This window comes from Ascaphus truei, chromosome 4 (assembly GCF_040206685.1).
Source record: "Ascaphus truei isolate aAscTru1 chromosome 4, aAscTru1.hap1, whole genome shotgun sequence".
NCBI lineage: Eukaryota > Metazoa > Chordata > Amphibia > Anura > Ascaphidae > Ascaphus > Ascaphus truei.
Window position 1 is genome coordinate 46178737 of NC_134486.1, and position 19844 is coordinate 46198580.

Sequence of the window (19844 nt, forward strand, 5' to 3'; positions counted from 1 at the left end):
TTTATTTAAAACACCCTTTTACATATCAGTGTGTACCTGAGCAGGAAGTCCAACTGCTTTCCAATGGTAAAGTACAAACTGAAGTGTACAACTTAGGCCGTGATTATAATTGTGGTTCGTCGCCGCCAAAACAAATTAATGTTTTCAATTGTGAGCGCACTGTGTGCGCGACAGAGCAAGCGAACGACGCATCAAAGACTGCAAATTTTGAGCAGGCATCTGAAATTGATATTGCTGAGTGATGGCCGCGTCACGTGAGCGGTTCAGCCAATGAGGGTGAACCGCTCAAGTAACGTCATGGCCACGCCTCATGATGCCTCTAATGCAGGTTGCACGCATGATGTCACGAGAGCGCACGCACAGCCGGACCTACTATAAATCAAAGTCGAAGATGCCGTCGTGGAGATGGAGTCAAACTACTGCAGGTGCATTTAGACTGTGCCTTTAGTTATACGCTTTTGAGAATTGAAAGCTGGAACTTTAGTTGGCAAAAAAGTTGCAGCTTTGACTTTCTCACAAAGTATAGTGCAGCAACGACAGTCACAGCTTTTATTCTGCATAATTATATGTACAAATAGATATACTGTACACAGTGCTTGTACTATACCATAAGTCACTTTCCAAAACGGCACCACTTAACATGCACAGAAAGCAGTTTTCCAGCTCAAAAAATTTACATTTTTCGTAAATCTGAATATGACAAAGGACTTACAGTAGGTAACGATTGTAAAATGATTGCAGGAAAGTCCATACAACAGCTGGTTTTTACTTGAGCAGAAAAAGGGAACTGTTTTCCAAGGGCAAGAGCACACATGGCACTTCGCGGCGCCGCGTGCACGCCTCCGTCTGCTGGGCGATGTGTGAACATCCCCAGCAGACGGAATGATCCGCGAGCGGTGGATAAATAATGTAATAAAAATAATGTAATAATGAGAATAAATCATAAATAAACTAATAAACCCCGTCCCCCAGCAATTTCAGCAGCCAATCAATGAAAACGCCTGGACATTGATTGGCTGCTGAAACTGACGTCGCGCTGCTGCAGCCTGGAATCACACTTTTGAAAGACTCCCGCTACAGCAGCAGCGACGCCGTGCTTTGCAGCCAAAGGTAGTTTCAACAATGAACACTAACATTGTCCGCCAGGGGTCGGTGACGAACGCGCGCACGAAAGCGCGCGCACGTAGTGTAGCGCTGTGTGTGCTCCAGCCCGAAGCCTAAACTTCACATTGTAAAAAAAATTACAACTCAGATTGTCCATCAGTTTGTGGAGAACAGCCCCTGGTTCTCAACAAAACTGGTAGGATCCTAATCATTTGTTTAAACATTACAAGATTTTGAAACCAAGGGTTCACCATGAAAACATGATCAGCCTAATAACACGGTAGTTGAATTATACTGATAACAAAAACGTGTAGAAAGGAAGGTAAGATACTTTAGTGCTAAAGTGATCAGCAATGCATTCAATCATAACAACATGCAAAGTAGTTGGAGAGGAAAAAACCCAACAAAATCCATGCTCGACTTTCTTATCCTACAGAAGTGTGGGTATAAAATTGCAAAGAGAGCCCAGCCCCTCTCTGTCTCTCTTCTAGGTTCAATCATCTATCTGCCTGAATCTGTTTGAATATAATCTTTTAAAAAGCAAAGTAACAAAAGATATACCAATCCCAGCATAATATATCTGCCACAACTGCAGTTAAATGTAACTAGTTCACTGTTCTTGCTTTCAAAATTACTACAGCTCAACCCCCTTATAACGGTGTGCTTGGGGTCCAAAGAATCGCATCGCGTTCTAAGCGGAGCGCGTTAGAAATAATGTACAATTGTATTCATTGTACAATAAAGTATTTAAGACACCAATAATCGTTTTGTAAAGTATTCATAAATACGAAAATTGGGAGCCACGCTTGCATCGCATTATAAGCGATTCGCGTTGTAACGGATCGCGTTATAACGGGGTTGAGCTGTATATTACTGCTAGTGAAATCCATATTCCGCCAATTTCAATAGTTGACACTAGCTTAATCGTTTAGATCTTGTGGTGTAAATCTTCAATACAATATCTTTGTGTGAACCCCATATATTGTACAGTATAATGGCAAAGGTAACATCCCTCCGCAGCCACCATTTGCAAAGGCGAACCACACTAAATTGGATCGCTTATTCTCACAAGTAATACCATCCCCTTTATAAAACTGGCGAACACTTAAAAAAAAAAATACATTTAGATTGCGGTGCCAAGAACGGAATTTATATGCAAACTAGTCTTACGGTAGATTTATACAATGTACAACCACTCCTAATTTTGTAAATGTAACTTATATTATTTGTTGTATGCCATTTGCCTTAATTTTTCTACGACCTTCTGAAAGATTGATTTACTACCTTACACAATTCAGTGACATCAGAAAAGGTAATTAATAAACAAATTAGAGTAGTCATTCTTGCACTGAACATTAAAGTACTCAATATACATAAACCTCCCGTGTGGTACTGCATCAATTTTCAAAGCTTAAGTAGATCATATCTAGTACACGTCAATGTCCTGAACTCCTACTGTCTCACATCTGCATGGCTTCAACACCATGAAACCATGCTAATTATTACTTAAGGCAGCAACCCTCATCCTAACTATTCCTACCCCGCTCCAGAGATACTCCCAAGTAAAAGTTATCGGTATTACTTCTTGATTTTTAAATGGCCATCCAACAGGAAGCGACAACCGATGATGTTGCAGCTTACTATTGGCCCAACATTTTGCAGCCATTTTGTTTCCTTTGGAGGTACATTTAAATTGTACCGGTAAGTATCGCCGGAACCATGGTGTCCCTAAAACTGAGAATCATGCGGTTTAGCTCAGGGGAACACCAACATTCCAATCCTGTAAAAAAAGGGCAAATAGAGTGTGATAATATACATTATATATATATATATATATATATATATATATATATATATATATATATATATATCATACATTACCAGCAAAGGTAAGGAGACAACAGCACTAAGAAGGTATACGCAGCTATAAACTGTATTAATATATATATTATATATCCAACGTTTCGGTCCACTGAACGGGAGAGAAAGAGCGAGAGAAAGGAAGTCCACAGCACACTCAATAGAAAAAAGGTATTTTTTTTTTATTAATAAATCATCAGGCTCCAGAGCAACGTACATTTCAGACCACAAGGTCTTTTCTCAAGCTCTGTACCATCAATGAAGCAGGGACAGAATATATAGGGGAGACACACATCCAAACGGTGCCAAAACCTAAATGGTTCAACCTAAATCAGCTGTGCAAGCTGTACTGATTGTCAAAATACTACTGCTGAGCTGCGCAGTAGTTACAAGCTACACACATCACCCTAATTGCCTAGATCACACTAAGCCACGAAAATAGGTAAATGCACTTACTGAATAATCATACTGGGGTGCTTGCTGAGCTTAAGAGAGCTATCTACAGCACCCCTCCGACCGCGTGAAAATGATGAGGGGGAGACCCGCTGGCATCCTTGACACCCATCGTTGCCAAGTATAGTATTGCGCATGTGCAAGGCTCAAAGAATCATTGGTGTGGGGGCGGGGTTAAGCGCAGTGACGTCACTCACTGCTGATGTACACAGACGAGTGGTGCAGAAGCAACTACATGTACTACCCCACTATGACTTATGGCCTCATAATAAACCTTACTACCCACACAGAAGTCCCACTCACTACACCTCCTATGTGTCCTCACTGTACAAGCTAAGTACATAAATGCATGTATAAAAAATGCCATACCTACTATAGGCAAACATCAGTAGAAGAAAAACACCCATGAAAAAAATCAATATCTACAGATGAATGATTAAAGGGAGAGAGAGAGGGGGGGGGGGGGGGATGTAATGGAAAGAAAAGAAAAAGAGGCAAAGACAAACAGGGCAAGATGAACATAAGAGTAAAAAATATAAAACAGTCATAATTTAATATAACCAGATCAAACATAATTGAACAGCAATCTCAGATAGTCCAATCCAGGAGAGGTAGAATAAAACCTCACAAAACAGGGACAGAGTCAGTAGCCAGGGTTTGGATATAGTCAAGGGGTTCAACTATTATCATGTAGAGCACTTCAAACACGCACGAAAATATATGGGAAACCCAATACGTTGGTCATGTGAATAATCAACGCTAGAACGGGTGCACTTAGCCTGTGCAAGGACTTAAGGGAGCATAATGGTAAGGGTTGACACAACGGGGGAACACTGCTCACCCATAATGCATCGCACCAAAATACCTGCACAAGCATCCCTCCACCGCACGAAGTTCATTCCTCAGAAACCGGTCAAATCATAATCACGATTAAGACCATGGGGATGCAAGGTCCCTAGTTCGTGTACCCAGAAGTCTTCTTGTTTAAGGATAAACATTCTATTACCCCCACGTCTCGGTTTCAAGACATGGTCTATAACCTGTACCCGTAACTGGCTGACACTCTGCTCAGCTGATAAAAAATGAGCGGACACTGGCTGGTCTTGAACCTGACTTCTAATCATGGATTTGTGTTGGCTCACCCTCTCCTTAAGCTTTCGGGTGGTCTCGCCAACATAATTAAATGCCCCTGCGGCATGGCTTAAGTAGACCACAAATTCAGTATTGCATGTGGTATAATGCTTCATGTGGTACTGTCGACTTGTTAATTGGTGCGTAAATGTAGAACCTTTTGAATGTTGCCACACTGTGCACACGCTAGGCATGGAAAAGTTCCTGTAACGGGTGTGCCTAAAAATCTTGTGGTAGATGTTTTCGCAGTCCCAAAGTCGGCTCGAACCACAGCATACCTGATTGTGGATGCTCTCCTGTAGGAATCAATGGTGGTGCTGTCAATCTTTGGATAAGTTTAACATCTGTTCCACTAAGATACCAAAACTTGCGAATAAGACAGATAATGTCTGCACTAGCCGTAGAGTATGTACTGACAAAAGGAATTCTGGCAATAACCTTGTCTGTAGTTTTGGGACGCAATAGGATTTCCCTATCCATGATTGATACCGATGCCCTATCCAACTCCAGAGTATCCTCAAGCCACAAATTTATCAACCATTTGGTGTAGCCTATTGTCAACATTCACAGATTCACTCACAATCCTCTTCACCCTGAATAACTGACTCTTGGGCAAGAACCGTATACTGTGAGATGGATGAAAGCTCTCATGCATTGAGCGTATTACGGTCTGTAATTGTAGAGTACAGATCAGTCTGGATCGTATGACCTACTATGTAAACTCTGGTGTCCAAAAAACAAACCTCATTTAAATCATAATGTATAGTGAAACTAATAGTATCCAGAGAAATGTTTAGTTGATGAAACATAAGGAGTGAATCCAAGCTGCCAGACCATAACATGAATATGTTATCTATATACCATAGCGGATTGATGTACACATAATGGTCCTCGAAATAATTCATAAAAACATTTGCATACGAGGGAGCCACATTTGAACCCATCGTGGACCCTCGTACCCGATTGAAACCTATTTTTTGTTTGAAGATCAATTTTTCAAACAATACCAACTTCAATAGTGTTAACAAAAAATCTTGTTCCTGATCAGTGAAAGATTGTGTCTGTGCAAGATCGAAACGGACAGCCTCCAAACCCTCACGATGCGTGATAGAGGTGTAGAGGCTGTCCACATCCAAAGTTACCAGAAACACACCTGGCGTGTTGATATCAAGAGTCCTGATATGTAGTAAGAACTGGCAGGTGTCCTGTATGTAGGAAGGGCCCATGGTGACGAGCGGTCTGATCATCAAATCAAAAAAATTTGCAATAGGTTCAAATATAGAATTGGTGCCCGCCACTATAGGATGCCCCGAGGGATCCGCCAACCTTTTTTGTACCTTCGGTAGCGTATATAACACCGGAATTATAGGGTCATCATCAGTCAGATATGACTTGAGTTGTTTGTTGATCAGTCCCGCAGATTCAGCCCTAACAGGGCTTGTATGACCCGCCCTATCCTGGAAGTAGGGTCCTGCGAAAGGGGGAGGTAGTTATCATGGTTAGCGAGTTGCCTCTGTATCTCAGCATGATATTGAGATCTATCCATGACAACTATTGCTCCCCCCTTGTCCGCTGGTTTAATGATAATGGACTGATTAAGTCCAAGATTCTTAAGTGCCTGTCTCTTAAGTTTAGAGATATTAGGCCGTGTGTGCCTACCCACAGCCCTTTTTGTCTTCGGTTTCAGTTTAGTTAATTCAGCCAATGTTAGCTGTATGTATGTTTCCACAGCATGGCTTGTGGATGGCGGATTTTGTAAACTTTTCTTCTTCAGGTCCCTAGACTGGTTAATGATGGTGCTCTGTGTTACATTAGTGTCAGGTTGATCCCCACTAAGCTCCTGTATAGAAAATGTTGGAACAGCTTGTTCTTGCATGGTGCTGTGTTCACCGTGTGCAAAGAAGGCTTTCCACCTCAAGTTCCTAAAAAACATATTAATGTCCAGATTTTTTAAAAATCAACACCATTGTTCGGTGCGAACGACAGCCCCTTTTCAAGGACATTGGTTTTGATGTCCGTAAGGGTATATGACGAGATATTAATTATTGTCAAAATCCCTGTTGGAATGACCGTGTTATCTGCTGTTGTGGTTGGCGTGGTCTTCGTCCTCCTCCTCTAGTAGCGCTTCCCTGCCCGTCGCGTAGCTCCTTGTCTCCTCCTTGGGGTGAATCCTTCTCTAAAAAAGAGGTATCGCTGGATAATTCGGAATCCGATTAATAGGTTTGGTCCTGTCTCCCTTGAAAGGGTTTACTTAAAAAAAAAAAAAAAAAAAACATTGTCCCTGTTGGTTAGTGGACCACTGATACACCCAGCGGTAGACTTGATTTTTCTCAATCATAAGCGTCAAGTTGAAATGACCTCCTTTTTCTTAGTTCAATCTCTTTTCTGTATTCCTCCATAGATTTATCTAATTTCTCTTTCACTGTTGTTATCTCGGCAGGTGTAAGCTTTAATTGAGCTTTTCTCTCAGTGTCGAGAATTTTCTCCTTCACCACGGTAATCTCATTTTGGACCTGCTCGATCGTGAGGATGATCAGATCAAAAGAACACTTATTAAGTATTTTTTCAAAAGTGTCACAGTATTCCTAGTTCTCACTAAATATTGTTGGCCGGAGATTCACACGTAAGACAGACCACTAGGTATTCTTTTCATCCTATGATATTCAGCTAAAGTAATCCCATGAAGCTCAAGATTGATATTCTGACGTAAATTGCGTTCTAGATCACGAGCAAAAAACTCTTCTTGAATTCCCAGAAAATCCCTTTGTCCCCTCACAAGTGTAGAAATACTTGCTGCCTCTGTCACTATAGGAGAATGTATGACTGCCTTCTGATGATGTAACATTTACCGGTGTAGACATTATGTTACAAAAAATTAAGTATAATATAGCAAGTTATTTTAAACTTTTAAGATAAAAATGGGCCAAAAGATATTTTTTAAGCAAGATGTCCAAGAAATATATATAAACAAAAAAGATGCTGGGTGCACACAAACAAAAGAATCATAAACCAACAATGAAAAAAATATACTCAACAGAAGTCAGGGTGCTTGCAGATAGACAGGGAACACCAATAATACATAGAAAATAGGAAGTCCGCAGCACACATTAGAAAAAAGGTAATTTTATATTAATAAATCATCAGGCTCCAGAGCAATGTACATTTCAGACCACAAGGTCTTTTCTCAAGCTATGTACCATCAATGAAGCAGGGAGAGAATATATAGGAGAGACACACATACAAACGGTGCCAAAACCTAAATGGTTCAACCTAAACCAAGTCAGGGTGCTTGCAGATAGACAGGGAACACCAACCGTTATGGGTGAGCAATGTTTATCGCGGTGTTCCCCAGTTGTGTCAACCCTTACCATTATGCTCCCTTAAGTCCTTGCACAGGCTACGTGCACCCGTTCTGTGTACATCGGCAGTGAGTGACGTCACCGCGCTTAGCCCAGCCCCCACACCAGTGTTTCTTTGAGCCTTACGCATGCGCAATACTATACTTAGCAACGCTAGGTGTCAAGGACGCCAGCGGGTCTCCCTGCATCATTATCACGCGATCGGCGGTCAGAGGTGTGCTGTAGATGGTACTCTTAAGCATTTACCTATTTTCGTGGCTTAGTGTGATCTAGGCAATTAGGGTGGTGTGTAGCTTGTAACTACTGCTCAGCTCAGCAGTAGTATTTTGACAATCAGTACAGCTTGCACAGCTGATTTAGATTGAACCATTTAGGTTTTGGCGCCGTTTGTATGTGCGTCTCTCCTATATATTCTGTCCCTGCTTCATTGATGGTACAGAGCTTGAGAAAAGACCTTGTGGTCTGAAACGTACGTTACTTTGGAGCATGTTGATTGTCTGATGATTTATTAATAAAAAAAATTACCTTTTTTCTATTGAGTGTGCTGCTGACTTCTTATTTTCTATGTATTACTGGAATTGTTGGTGTTCCCTGTCTATCTGCAAACACCCTGTCTTCTGTTAAGTATATTTTTCATTGTTGGCTTATGATTCTTTGCGAAAGAGTTTTCGTTAGCCACAGAATGGTATCGTCTATTCATTTGATACACACACACACACACACACACACACACACACACACACACACACACACACACACACACACACACACACACAATACCGTTCTGTGGCTAACGAAATGCTATATAATGTGTAGTGCGGGTTGCTGCCTTATTTTATTTTCTAAATCTGTTTGTGGATCTTATCCATTAAGATTCAAGGAGCTTTCCAGACAACTGATGGTAACATTTATAGTTCAGCCGTATTAGTCTTTGAAGATTCTTGGCAAGCTACTTCCCTCCTACCCCCTTTACACTATATCTTTAGTGTTAAAAATGTATACAACTACAAAAATAGAAATCTAAAATAGAATGATTAATATAATTGTAGTTCCTCTTCGAGTCAAGAGGCAGTCACCATGACAAGTGCTGCAGTACACGCAGACTCATTGCCAATAGCTCTGCCGCTTCTGGGAAATGGAAAATCCAATTTAAGCCAATTCCTCTTTATTCTTCATAGGTTGTGCACAGTAGAAGCAGAAGCCAGACTGATTAGAAATGAATTCCAATGCACTTTAGCCTCTCTTCCAGTGTCAAATTCTACAAATTAAAGCATGATGCTTACTGCAGAAAATACTTACTACAGCGCTCTTCAATCTGTGGCCCGTGGAGAGACGGATTGTGGCCCATGAACACACTACTCCTGTAAATTTAATTGTAGTTGCCCATAGAAAATTTTGCTTGCAAGTGAGTTTCAGTGTAAAAAATGGTAGTTGGCAATATAGATGTCGAGATGTTATCACTTGCAAAATGTTATGTATAATAATTTATACGTCATTAAGTGTATCTAAAATTAATATAGAAGATTCTTGGATGGCGGTGCAGCTCCCTTGGGCATCAATGTCGACTGGGAACTTCAACATTTTTTACAGTAATTATAATTCTTTCTTTCCTTTCCCCTCCCCCCTCCTCCCCTCCCCGCCGTCCATCCTTTCCTCATCCTCCCCCCCACCCCCCTCCCTTTCATTCATGACTAACAGATTTTTATGTGGTTGGATATGCTGGACATGTACAATCATTGAGTGTATAAGGTTCTATGAACATTATCCAATGGCTAGGTATTATTCAATCATGATAAGTTATAGATGATTGTTATAGTTATCTTTTTATTACTGTGCTTTGTCCATATACAATTAATATGTGTTCTTTATCATATATAAGGACGCATGAATGACATAGTATATTATAAGATATCAATTCATTATATAATTAATTTAGCCAGTTGTTGCTAGTCGTTATATATTATGATGATCTAATATTCAGCACTTTTGTTTTTAAAAAATCTTTTGGATCACTTCATGGTTGGAGTGAGTTTTATTGTTACACAGTTCTTTTTAAATAGTTAAGGGATTTCAGGGCTGCTCGTTTTTACTTAGAATCCTGTATCTCTAATTATATACAATGTGGAAGGTATTTATCTATTTAGTTTCCACTATACTGTGTGTGTATATAGTACCCATTTGTTTCCTGCCCCTGTTGTTGTACTATCATTTCCAGCAGGCTAATAGTTAAGCTCAATTGTAATCAGACCAAGAGCTTTTCATTGGTGGCTCAGCCGTCACGTCATAGGGGAACATGAACTTCTGTGTCTCCGTGTGATTCCTGCTTGTTTAAGAGATACCAGCTGTGTCTAGTGCTGTTATTACTTAGCGTCCCTGTCAGAGGGGGCGGATTGACTCTCAAAGGTAGAGTGCCCCGATACGTCATCACAGGAGGCGGGAATTGTGGGTATTTAAATCTTATGTGTTTTGTGTATACTATACTCTTTGACAAAGGCCCGTTGCGGCTGAAACGCGTCAGAGTTTGTCTGTTGCTGTTTTTATGTACCATTAAACTTTGTTGTACCCAGTTCCTTGCAAGTTTGGTCCCACAATTTTTTTCCAAGGTAGCTGCACCGCCACCCAAGAATCTTCTGCATTGCATACCATTTCGGTAGGAGCACGCCCCACAGCACCTGGATTTCCAGAGACTTGTGAGTTCTTTTTTTCCTTTTTTCACTGTACCCATGGCCTGTGACACCCATACAAAATATACCTTCTACAGAGGTTAGTGGGAGTCCACAAAGAGTGGCTTCAAGGGTTATTAGTGATATGGATATACTGATTTAACTACAAAGCTGTGTGTATATGGAACAACATTACTGTTTGCATTGACACATGGACGTTCCCTGTGAGCATTGCATAGGAGTTCTATCTCCTATTCCTTCACCTTAAAATTAATATACACCTTCTGGCCTTTTGACTGGAATGTTTTGTGAACCTGCCCCTTTGAAAATTTAGCTTTGACTTAAGCAGCAATCCAAACTGCCGGTTTATTATTTTTTTTCCTTTAATATGTGCGTCAATGTAGTAGCCAAGTTGCCGATCGATCGGCGAAGATTTGGCTCGGGGGTTCACTAAATTGCTGGCAGTGCAGCAGAAGAGGACCAAGGATGCAAAGTTCTGTGGGGAAGATCATGTGACCAGACAGTCACTAGATACAATTGGTGCCATGCAAGAGAGGCAGGGCTCAAAAATGGGCGTGCCAGAGCCTTTTTGAGAAGTGGAAGGGGATGCGAGTTTGTAAATGGTTGCTATAGAAACAGAAAAAATGCTTGTTACATTATAATACATTCAAAATGTCATTTAGAGTTGTTTTTCCTATATTTTTTTAAAATGCTAAAAGAATTTTTTCATAGAACAGATCTGATTTATTAAAAAACACATGTAAGGTAATTGCTTGGACTGCATCTTTAATATTGTACCTCACTCATTTCAGTTTTCGATGTGCATATGCATTTTTGTAATATTTACAGGATACATGTAACAAAATGGTAGTTTGCCTGACTGTTTCGATTTTGTCCCCAAGTTTATCCCTAGATGTTGATTTAACAATGTAACTGTTTTTTGGGGGGCATTTCATCTAGGTTTCACGCACTAAAGTGCAAAAGCCATTGTCATTTGTTAACAGCCATTCAGTTGAGTACCTGTAAACAAGTGTTAATGTCTATGGTAAGATTGAAGATACTCCTCAGTGTTGTAAGAAATTCAAAATAAGATGGTGTTTCTTTGAGATAGTAACATGAATAATAGTACTAAAGTGCAAAAGCCATTGTCATTTGTTAACAGCCATTCAGTTGAGTACCTGTAAACAAGTGTTAATGTCTATGGTAAGATTGAAGATACTCCTCAGTGTTGTAAGAAATTCAAAATAAGATGGTGTTTCTTTGAGATAGTAACATGAATAAATGCACCCTTTTTAAACCCAAAACTTGAATTAGAAAAGGGATATTCACTGTATAAGGTTACCGTATGAAGTAAAATATAATACATTAAAAACATACTTAATGGATTTTTAACAATAACCTCTTGCACTTCCTAGTATTGTAGCACGGATGGGAAAACACCACACTTGTATCCACAGCTACAATCCAACAGGTGCAAGTTCAGTATGATGCGCAAAAAGAGACAAAATATATAAAATAGTGAAGCATGTCAAAGTATTATAGGGGGAGGGGGGAAAGACAAGGGTGAGATGATGTACTCACAAAATGTATTCTTGAAGAGGGCATTCAGTATTCCATGATCAGTTTTCTTCCTCCTCATCAAGTACGTCTTGTTTGGAACATCAACTTAAATATGCAGGTAAGAACACAAGAAACTAAAAATAGTGTGGTCTATTTACTGTATGTATATGCCTGAGGAAGCTACTGGCAAAACGTGCTTGATGATCAGGGAGTTGCAACAGACGACATCCAGGAGGATCCCATGGTGACGTAACTTCCACTGATGTCAGAGCGAAAAAGAAAGGGAGACGCGGCGTTCTGGATTAACTCCAAGTTCCACCTTATTCATTTGGAGAGGCAGATAAGTTTTTACAGTAAAAAGGCTTCACAGTGAATCTCTTAAAATTACATATGGTAAATAGACTACAGTCGGTCTGGTTTCTTGTGTTCTTACTAGCATATATAACATACAAGAGGTCCCAAACAAGAAGAACTTGGACACGGATTGCCAACGTCAAGAATAAGCTCTCTGAGCACCCATGTCTTTTTTTTAATAATACTTTCACAGACTACTAAGCGTACGACGCCAACACTGATTTAAAGCTCTTCAGGTATCTGACGGTTTCCTGAAAAGAGCTCACACCTATTTATTGTTGTAAACTTTTCTGTAGTTGCTTAAAGTCTGCTTTTCAAAAACTAAGAAAGATTGTTCATCACAAAAATTCTCTTTTTGATAAAGGTAATTCAGTCGATCACTACTGTCAACAAATGTTCCCTGACTTTCATATTTGTTACTACATTTATATGACCAGTTATGGCTATGCTTCATAGCCCTTCCTTTCTGATGGGTTCATTAACTATTCAGGTCATACAATTGTGTCTTTGGGTATCTACAAACATGTACTGCTTATTTCACCGATTCAGTGAATATCAATGTAGTTAAAACCTCCCATATCTAACCATGGCCTAGCTTGGCTGCCTTCTCATCTCTTTGCATTAGAAGTCTGGCATCCCACATTTTCAATATTGAGTGATGTGTGACTACTCTCCAAATCATATTACAGGGCCTTTTGTTATTACAATGTTATGAATAAAAATAAAATAATGGGAACAGAAAAAGGAACACAATGGGTCAAACGGAACCACACTGAGGAGAAACCCAGACATTTAAAAACAAATGGTTATTAGTATGACATGTCTGAGGAAGGGGCCTTAAGGCTCAGCAAATTTGCAACTATTAGCCAGAAAAGATACAATTGTTGGTTGAGAAGCCAATTTAGGCATCATCTAAGGTGGTTATTCTGTTTGTGAAACAGTTGTTTGTATGATTTGGTTGATCTTCCTTCTGAAACTTAAATGCCTATACAGCTAAAGGAAGCACTAGGTGTAGATGGCCATTCGTCATATAAATGTTGATTTTTCTAAAAAGTTCACAAGAAAAGCATAAAAGTAACACTGCGCCAAGTGATAAATATTTATGTCAAAATGTTGTTACTAGGCTATGGGGCATCTGCTCAATACCACAGTAATGGACAAAATAAATAGCATGACTCCAAATTTCAAAGTGAAAAATGAGTTAGAGCAGAAGGCAGAAGTACGGTTATATTTTATTGGTGCAAAAATGGTTTTCATTGTACAAGCTTTTGAACCTCACATGGTTCTACTTCAGGTATGGCAGTTGGTTAAAAAATAAAATATGAAATATCATTTGTGATATGATTCATTTTGTTTACTTTTTTCCCCTCTCAACTAGTTAGAAAATGGAAGGACCAGCGTTTTGATTCTACAATCAAATCAGACATTGGTTCTTTATTCTATGTTCCAACTTTTGCAATGTACTACAAAGCAGGCATAGACCGATCACAGTAGAAAAAAAACAAGACAAACACCAATATAGTTTGTTTACTATAAATAAATATTGCTGCAGAGAATACTTTTGCTTCCACAATTGGAAATGATTGGCAAGCACTATAGATAGTACAAATGCTAGGTTTTTACTTTGGAAATAGAGCGCGCCAAAGGTGATCTTCTGAACGTCCTCGTGGTAAGTTAGTGCCTCCAGTTGAAGTGCACACATTGGACAGTAAAACACAGCCATTTACGGATGCTCACTACTACAACTGACAGCTGCTCGCCACCCATGTACTGCTGCTTCGATCACCAGTCTTGCCGAACGCATTTAGCCATTTTGTCTCTAAGAGGCTTACAGTCATACCCCTAGGGTCCTCAAACAGTCACTTGTCAATATACTGTGCAAATTGATCATAATTATATTAATACAAACTGCATAAATCAGCTTCACAAACACTATTAGCTACACATAGGTAACAAAGTAATCCGGTTACTACTAAATATCACAATCAATATATTTATACAATAACAGTTTCAACTACAATTGTTCCAACTGTAATTGGATGGTAAACTGTAAATTGTAATAATTTTGACAATGTATATAATAGAAGCTGTGTGTACCAAGATTGACTGCAATATGTAACTGACCAAGTGCTTTCACGGATATGGTTAAAATATAGAAACTTTATTCTCTATTAAAAGTATGACCTTCAGTTGGTTAAGATTAAAAGGTGCAAAAATAAAACATGAATAATATGTGCTCACCATGATGTAAAAATGATTATAAAATCTAAAAAATAAGCATTAACTCAAGTAAAAAAGTAGAGATAGAGATAGATAAGAGTCTTGGCGCTGTTGGGCGAATTTGTCCATTAGTGGGAGCATGCGCAATAGGCATGTGTAAGTCTTGAAGGAAATGGCAAGACTATGCCATTAGGCACATGCGCAGTAGTCCTATAGGGGGACTTTGAAGCTGCGGTATGCGTTGTGAATTGATGCGCTTTTGGAAAGATAGATTCGGACTTCGGAATAGTTAACTGTAATGCCAATGATTCATGTGAATAAGCTTTTTGCCACTTACTCCAAATAGGAGTTATTTGATTTACACATACCAATTCTGCGCATGCGCAATGCCATCTACTTCAGATGAGCAAGCATGCGCAGTGGGGGCTATGTATTGCGTCTCCATGGAGAAGGCCCCCCTTAAAAATAGGCTTCGCTTCCCAATCACTGCAAAAATGTCCCTGAAGAAGCTTCGTAGCTGGAGGGAAACGTGCGTAGGGCACGTGATGATGTCATCAGTCTCCGTTATGGAGCTGTTTTAGTTTAGTGTTCTAACAATCAGCAGTATCAGTGGTTCTCAGTTTATATATGTATTTATCTCAGGACTTATACTAGTAGTGTAGAGAATAGACCTGGTATAGTGCCCGCGACGGGTGACGCGTGATGTCACCCGTCGCCGCTAGCGAAAGTTATATTTCGCTTTGCGGCGGTGTCGCGGGCGTACTGGCATTTGATTGGTTCAGGGGCTGTCACGAGGCAACAGCCCTTGAAAAATCAAATATTGGCAGCTACCAAAATTCACGACGCGACGTCGCATTACTATAAGCGCACGCGGCGGCAGCAATGCATTTGTTTTTGGGCGGCGTCGCCGGTCGCGGGCACTATACGCGCGGCCTAAGATGTCTACTTAACATACTTCATATTACGCTACGAGACCGATGGAAAAATGAAGATGTACGGTTAGCCTGTCAAAACCAATCCACAAATCGACCAGTACATTATGCGACAAAGACTTAGGTGGTTTGGCCACGTCTGCCGTATGGGCATCACCAGTTTACCATACCAGTGCCTCAACACCACACGACCAATAGGCTGGAAAGTGGACCGAAGTGCTCCAAAGAAAACGTGGTCGAACCAGGTGGCGCAAGATCTCAAACCGCTCCACTTCACAGTAGCCAAAGCCCAAAAAGCCGCCCTAAATCAAGATAAATGGCGCGGAATCACTAGAGACGTATTGAACATCCTGCCGCTGGCCTCCACAACGCATCGCTCCTTACCTTATAAAAGATGAAGCAATGTCGTTTACGTAGTATATACCATATATTATTATGAGTGCCAATATATTAATACAGATTCAAATAATTGTCCCAGAAGGTGACTTTTTGGATTTACTTTTTTTTAATTTTTCCGATTTTAAAGACCTTTATCTTGGTTCAGTTATAATTTATTTATTTTAGACAGTTACCCTACCTGCTGCTAATATTTTAATTATTTCCCATTTGATAAATTTCCTCTTTGGATTGGTTTTTAGTTCTTGGTGCCTAAAATGTTTTGATCGTTTTACATGATTAAAATATAGTTTTCCCTTTTTTTAATCCTTGTTACATTTTTAAATATATATTTTCAGTATGCTACATACATGGTTCTATCTGTTTTCGAATTATATTTTTTTCTCCAAAAAAGGTCTGTTTACACTAATATCAATATTCAGAGAAGAGCATATAATCCATGTGTTTAATGTTTAAATGTTTATTTTTTCATGGTTTATTTGTAGCCTAAAATGTTCATATTGTATTTTCTATTATAGGCTAAAGCTGTAAAATTACGGCATTATTGAAATCCCTGCACCCTGATTGAATAATGCCTGGAATTTTCACCATTCGGTAATGCCTGGAATTTTTGGCAGCTTGCCAAGTTTTTATTTCTAGCCAATCAGCTTTTCCTTTGTTAGAACAGCTCTGAGACAGGGCAGGGGATTGGTCGGGAGGCAGCAGCCAGGCAGTGACTCCACGGACAGAGTGAGAGGAGGGAGAGAGTTTGTGTGTAGCAGCAGTTTGTGTGTGTGTGTGGAGCTGTTGTGTGTGTGTTTGTGTAGAGCTACAGTGTGTGTGTGTGTGTGTGTGTGTGTATACACACACGGGGCGGCAGTGTGTGGATATAGATAGCTGCAGTGTAAGTGTATATAGAGGTGCGTTAATGTATTTACCTTTTTATTTTAATTTAAAAAAAAATCTATATAACTATACAGAAGTGTCTTATTTATGAAAAAAAGCCCACATTTAGCCTATGATGGTGATACTCCCCTCAAAACAGGGCATTACTGGCCAATAAGACCAGCTGGGTTAAAGTCCCGGGCCTTCAACTCTTCCAGCCAGGGCATTATTGGCCAGTAACCTTCAAGGATTATTCTTCGAGGATTATTACTTAATTAAAGTTGATATCTTTTATCCATATCCTTTAATGCACTGTCACTTACATACTATATTGATATGTGACTATTTCAAAGGATGGTAGCATAGGTTATAATGGTTGTCCCCTGGAGGAAAAAAAAAAAAATCACAATTGGTGAAACACGTTGGTCAAGGCTAGTGATCAGAGCAGGTGTGCGTGCGAGGCCAGATGGAGTGGGGAGCAATCGGAAATGGGTACATCTTACTAGCCAATTAGTGCGCATTGGCTGGAGGTGCCAATAACCTACCACAAGGGTGTTTGAATTCCAAAGTAAAGCCCAGCATTTTGTACTCTTTAAGTGCCTGCCTAGCATTTCCACCTGTGATTGCAATAGTATACTCGGCTGCTATTTTTATCTATACTAAATATACTACAGTATATTGGTGTTTGTTTTCTGTTTCCATTGTGAACAGTGTGCGCTGCCTACTTAATACTTCCTTGGATCTCCACAGTATCTTTGGGAAGAGCTTATATCGTTTAGGGCACCATTGGAATATGGACTTTATGCATATCACTATTTATTGGAATCCATTTTATATACCCATTTATGGTGAACTTTTTCACCACACACAAAGAATTTAATGGATATCTATTTGGGTGGAATAATTTTTCATATTGAATCAAATCTTTCTTTGGGCTATAGTCAAGCGGATAACTATCTATTTTCTTTAATACAGGCATACCCCGCATTAACGTACGCAATGGGACCGGAGCATGTATGTAAAGCGAAAATGTACTTAAAGTGAAGCACTACCTTTTTCCCACTTATCCATGCATGTACTGTACTGCAATCGTCATATATGTGCATAACTGATGTAAATAACGCATGTGTAACAGGCTCTATAGTCTCCCCGCTTGCGCACAGCTTCGGTACAGGTAGGGAGCAGGTATTGCTGTTCAGGACGTGCTGACAGGCGCATGCGTGAGTTGCTGTTTGCCTATTGGGCGATATGTACTTACTCGCGAGTGTACTTAAAGTGAGTGTCCTTAAACCGGGGTATGCCTGTATATCTTTTTTATATATATATATATATATATATATATATATATATATATATATATATATATATATATATATATATATATATCCTTTGAAATTTGGAGTGCTATTTTGATACTTAGGTATTTTTCTGATAAGTTTAAATTAATTAGCTGCCCAACTGGCCAATTAATTACTAGATAATTTCAGAAAATCTGATTCTAAAGTCTGTGTTTGCTACACAAATTATAGTAATCTGCTACTATACATTTTTACAGATTTAACAGTTAGAAGTGTGTGTGAGTAATTTTTGTTACATATGCAATACTTGACCAATACCTCTTAGCCATGGCTATTGCTACCCAATGTTTTCGACTTACCTTGCACTGCAAGTAGCTGTTCTTCTGTGGTCCATCGGGCATTTATTTTCTGATTTGACTATAAAAGTTAAGATGAAATAAAAAAATTAAAAAAAGAACGATAAGAACCACAATTTACTGAAAATGAATTCCTAAGTAAGGTGTGTCACGATAACATCTGCTTCTTTTGCAGTACATATCCAGGATCAATTCACCTCAGGTGGTTTGAACTCTTCTATTCCGCCTTCCAGCTTCTGTTTAAGTGAACTGTTGATTTGTTTAGCATTCTGGACCTATACAAACGAAAAAAGAATGTAAGCACAAGCCTCCCTTTGCTATTGGGGTATATGAAATAGATATAGTAATGGAAAAAGTTATCTGTGATCACACACACACACACACACACACACACACACACACACAATTGGGTATTTACAGATGTGAATCTGTCATTGTATACAGTTTCTTTAAATGTTTGGAGTAGTTTGTGAAAGGTTTAAGCAAAACCAAATTTTCAACCCACAGTGCCAGAAACTGCATACTTGTGAACTATTTTTTAATTTTGGGTCAAGAGATGTTTTGTTTCGAGAATTTTTACATTAATTACTTTTGCCAGCCACAAACATCCAAACCTTAACTAGGATGTTTTGCACATCTCGATCGTATAGTAGTATTAAAAGTACAACTCTTCATGGTGGAAGCTTTCCTGCATTAACCAGGAAAAAAGGCAATGCCTTAATTCCTTCACTGGTAGATAACCAGAAAGAGGTTTAGAACGGCGCTCCCACAAATATATGTGCACGTGCAAATTAATCAATAAATATGTATGCACGTCAAACACTATTAATGTGCAAATAAAAAAATTGTGACTTTAATCACAAAGGATAAATAATTTAAAAAGGTGTGATTGTGTGAAATAGAATGTACAAAGGTGATTAAATTATTGCTCAAACCCTCTGGTGAGAACTTGTTTCCAAAAGTTTAATCTATTACACACTTACTCTCCAAAATTCAGGGGAAGCATAAGAGGTCACTCAGAATAAAGAAAGAAAAGCACAATAGTGCAAAAAACATATGATACAGGTAGTTATCGTAAAGGAAACCTTGGCTCCTATAAATTTCCTACTCCGTGTTCTATTCAAAATAGCACAATCCCAAACTGTGGCTAGTGTTCTGTCTTTTTGAGAGAAGTGGTTCCATGTGGAGATTATTTCTCTACCCTGAGGCAGAGGATATCATGTTGTAGAACAGTTTTAAAAAACTTAAAATTGGTAAAAAAAAAAAAAAAAAAGGGTAAGTAATGTACTTCCAA

At 39.2% G+C, this 19844-nt stretch overlaps 1 protein-coding gene across 4 annotated transcripts in view; it reads right to left on the reverse strand.

The window, feature by feature from the left end:
* RCOR3 (REST corepressor 3) overlaps positions 1–19844 on the reverse strand; it is a 61070-nt gene that overhangs the window by 9282 nt on the left and 31944 nt on the right. For all 4 annotated transcript variants that reach the window (XM_075595701.1, XM_075595703.1, XM_075595702.1 and 1 more), the window contains exons 9-10: positions 18748–18825; positions 18554–18611 (exon numbers count right to left, since the gene is read on the reverse strand). In XM_075595701.1, coding sequence (XP_075451816.1) covers positions 18554–18611; positions 18748–18825 — 136 coding nt within the window. The remainder of the gene's footprint in view (positions 1–18553; positions 18612–18747; positions 18826–19844) is intronic.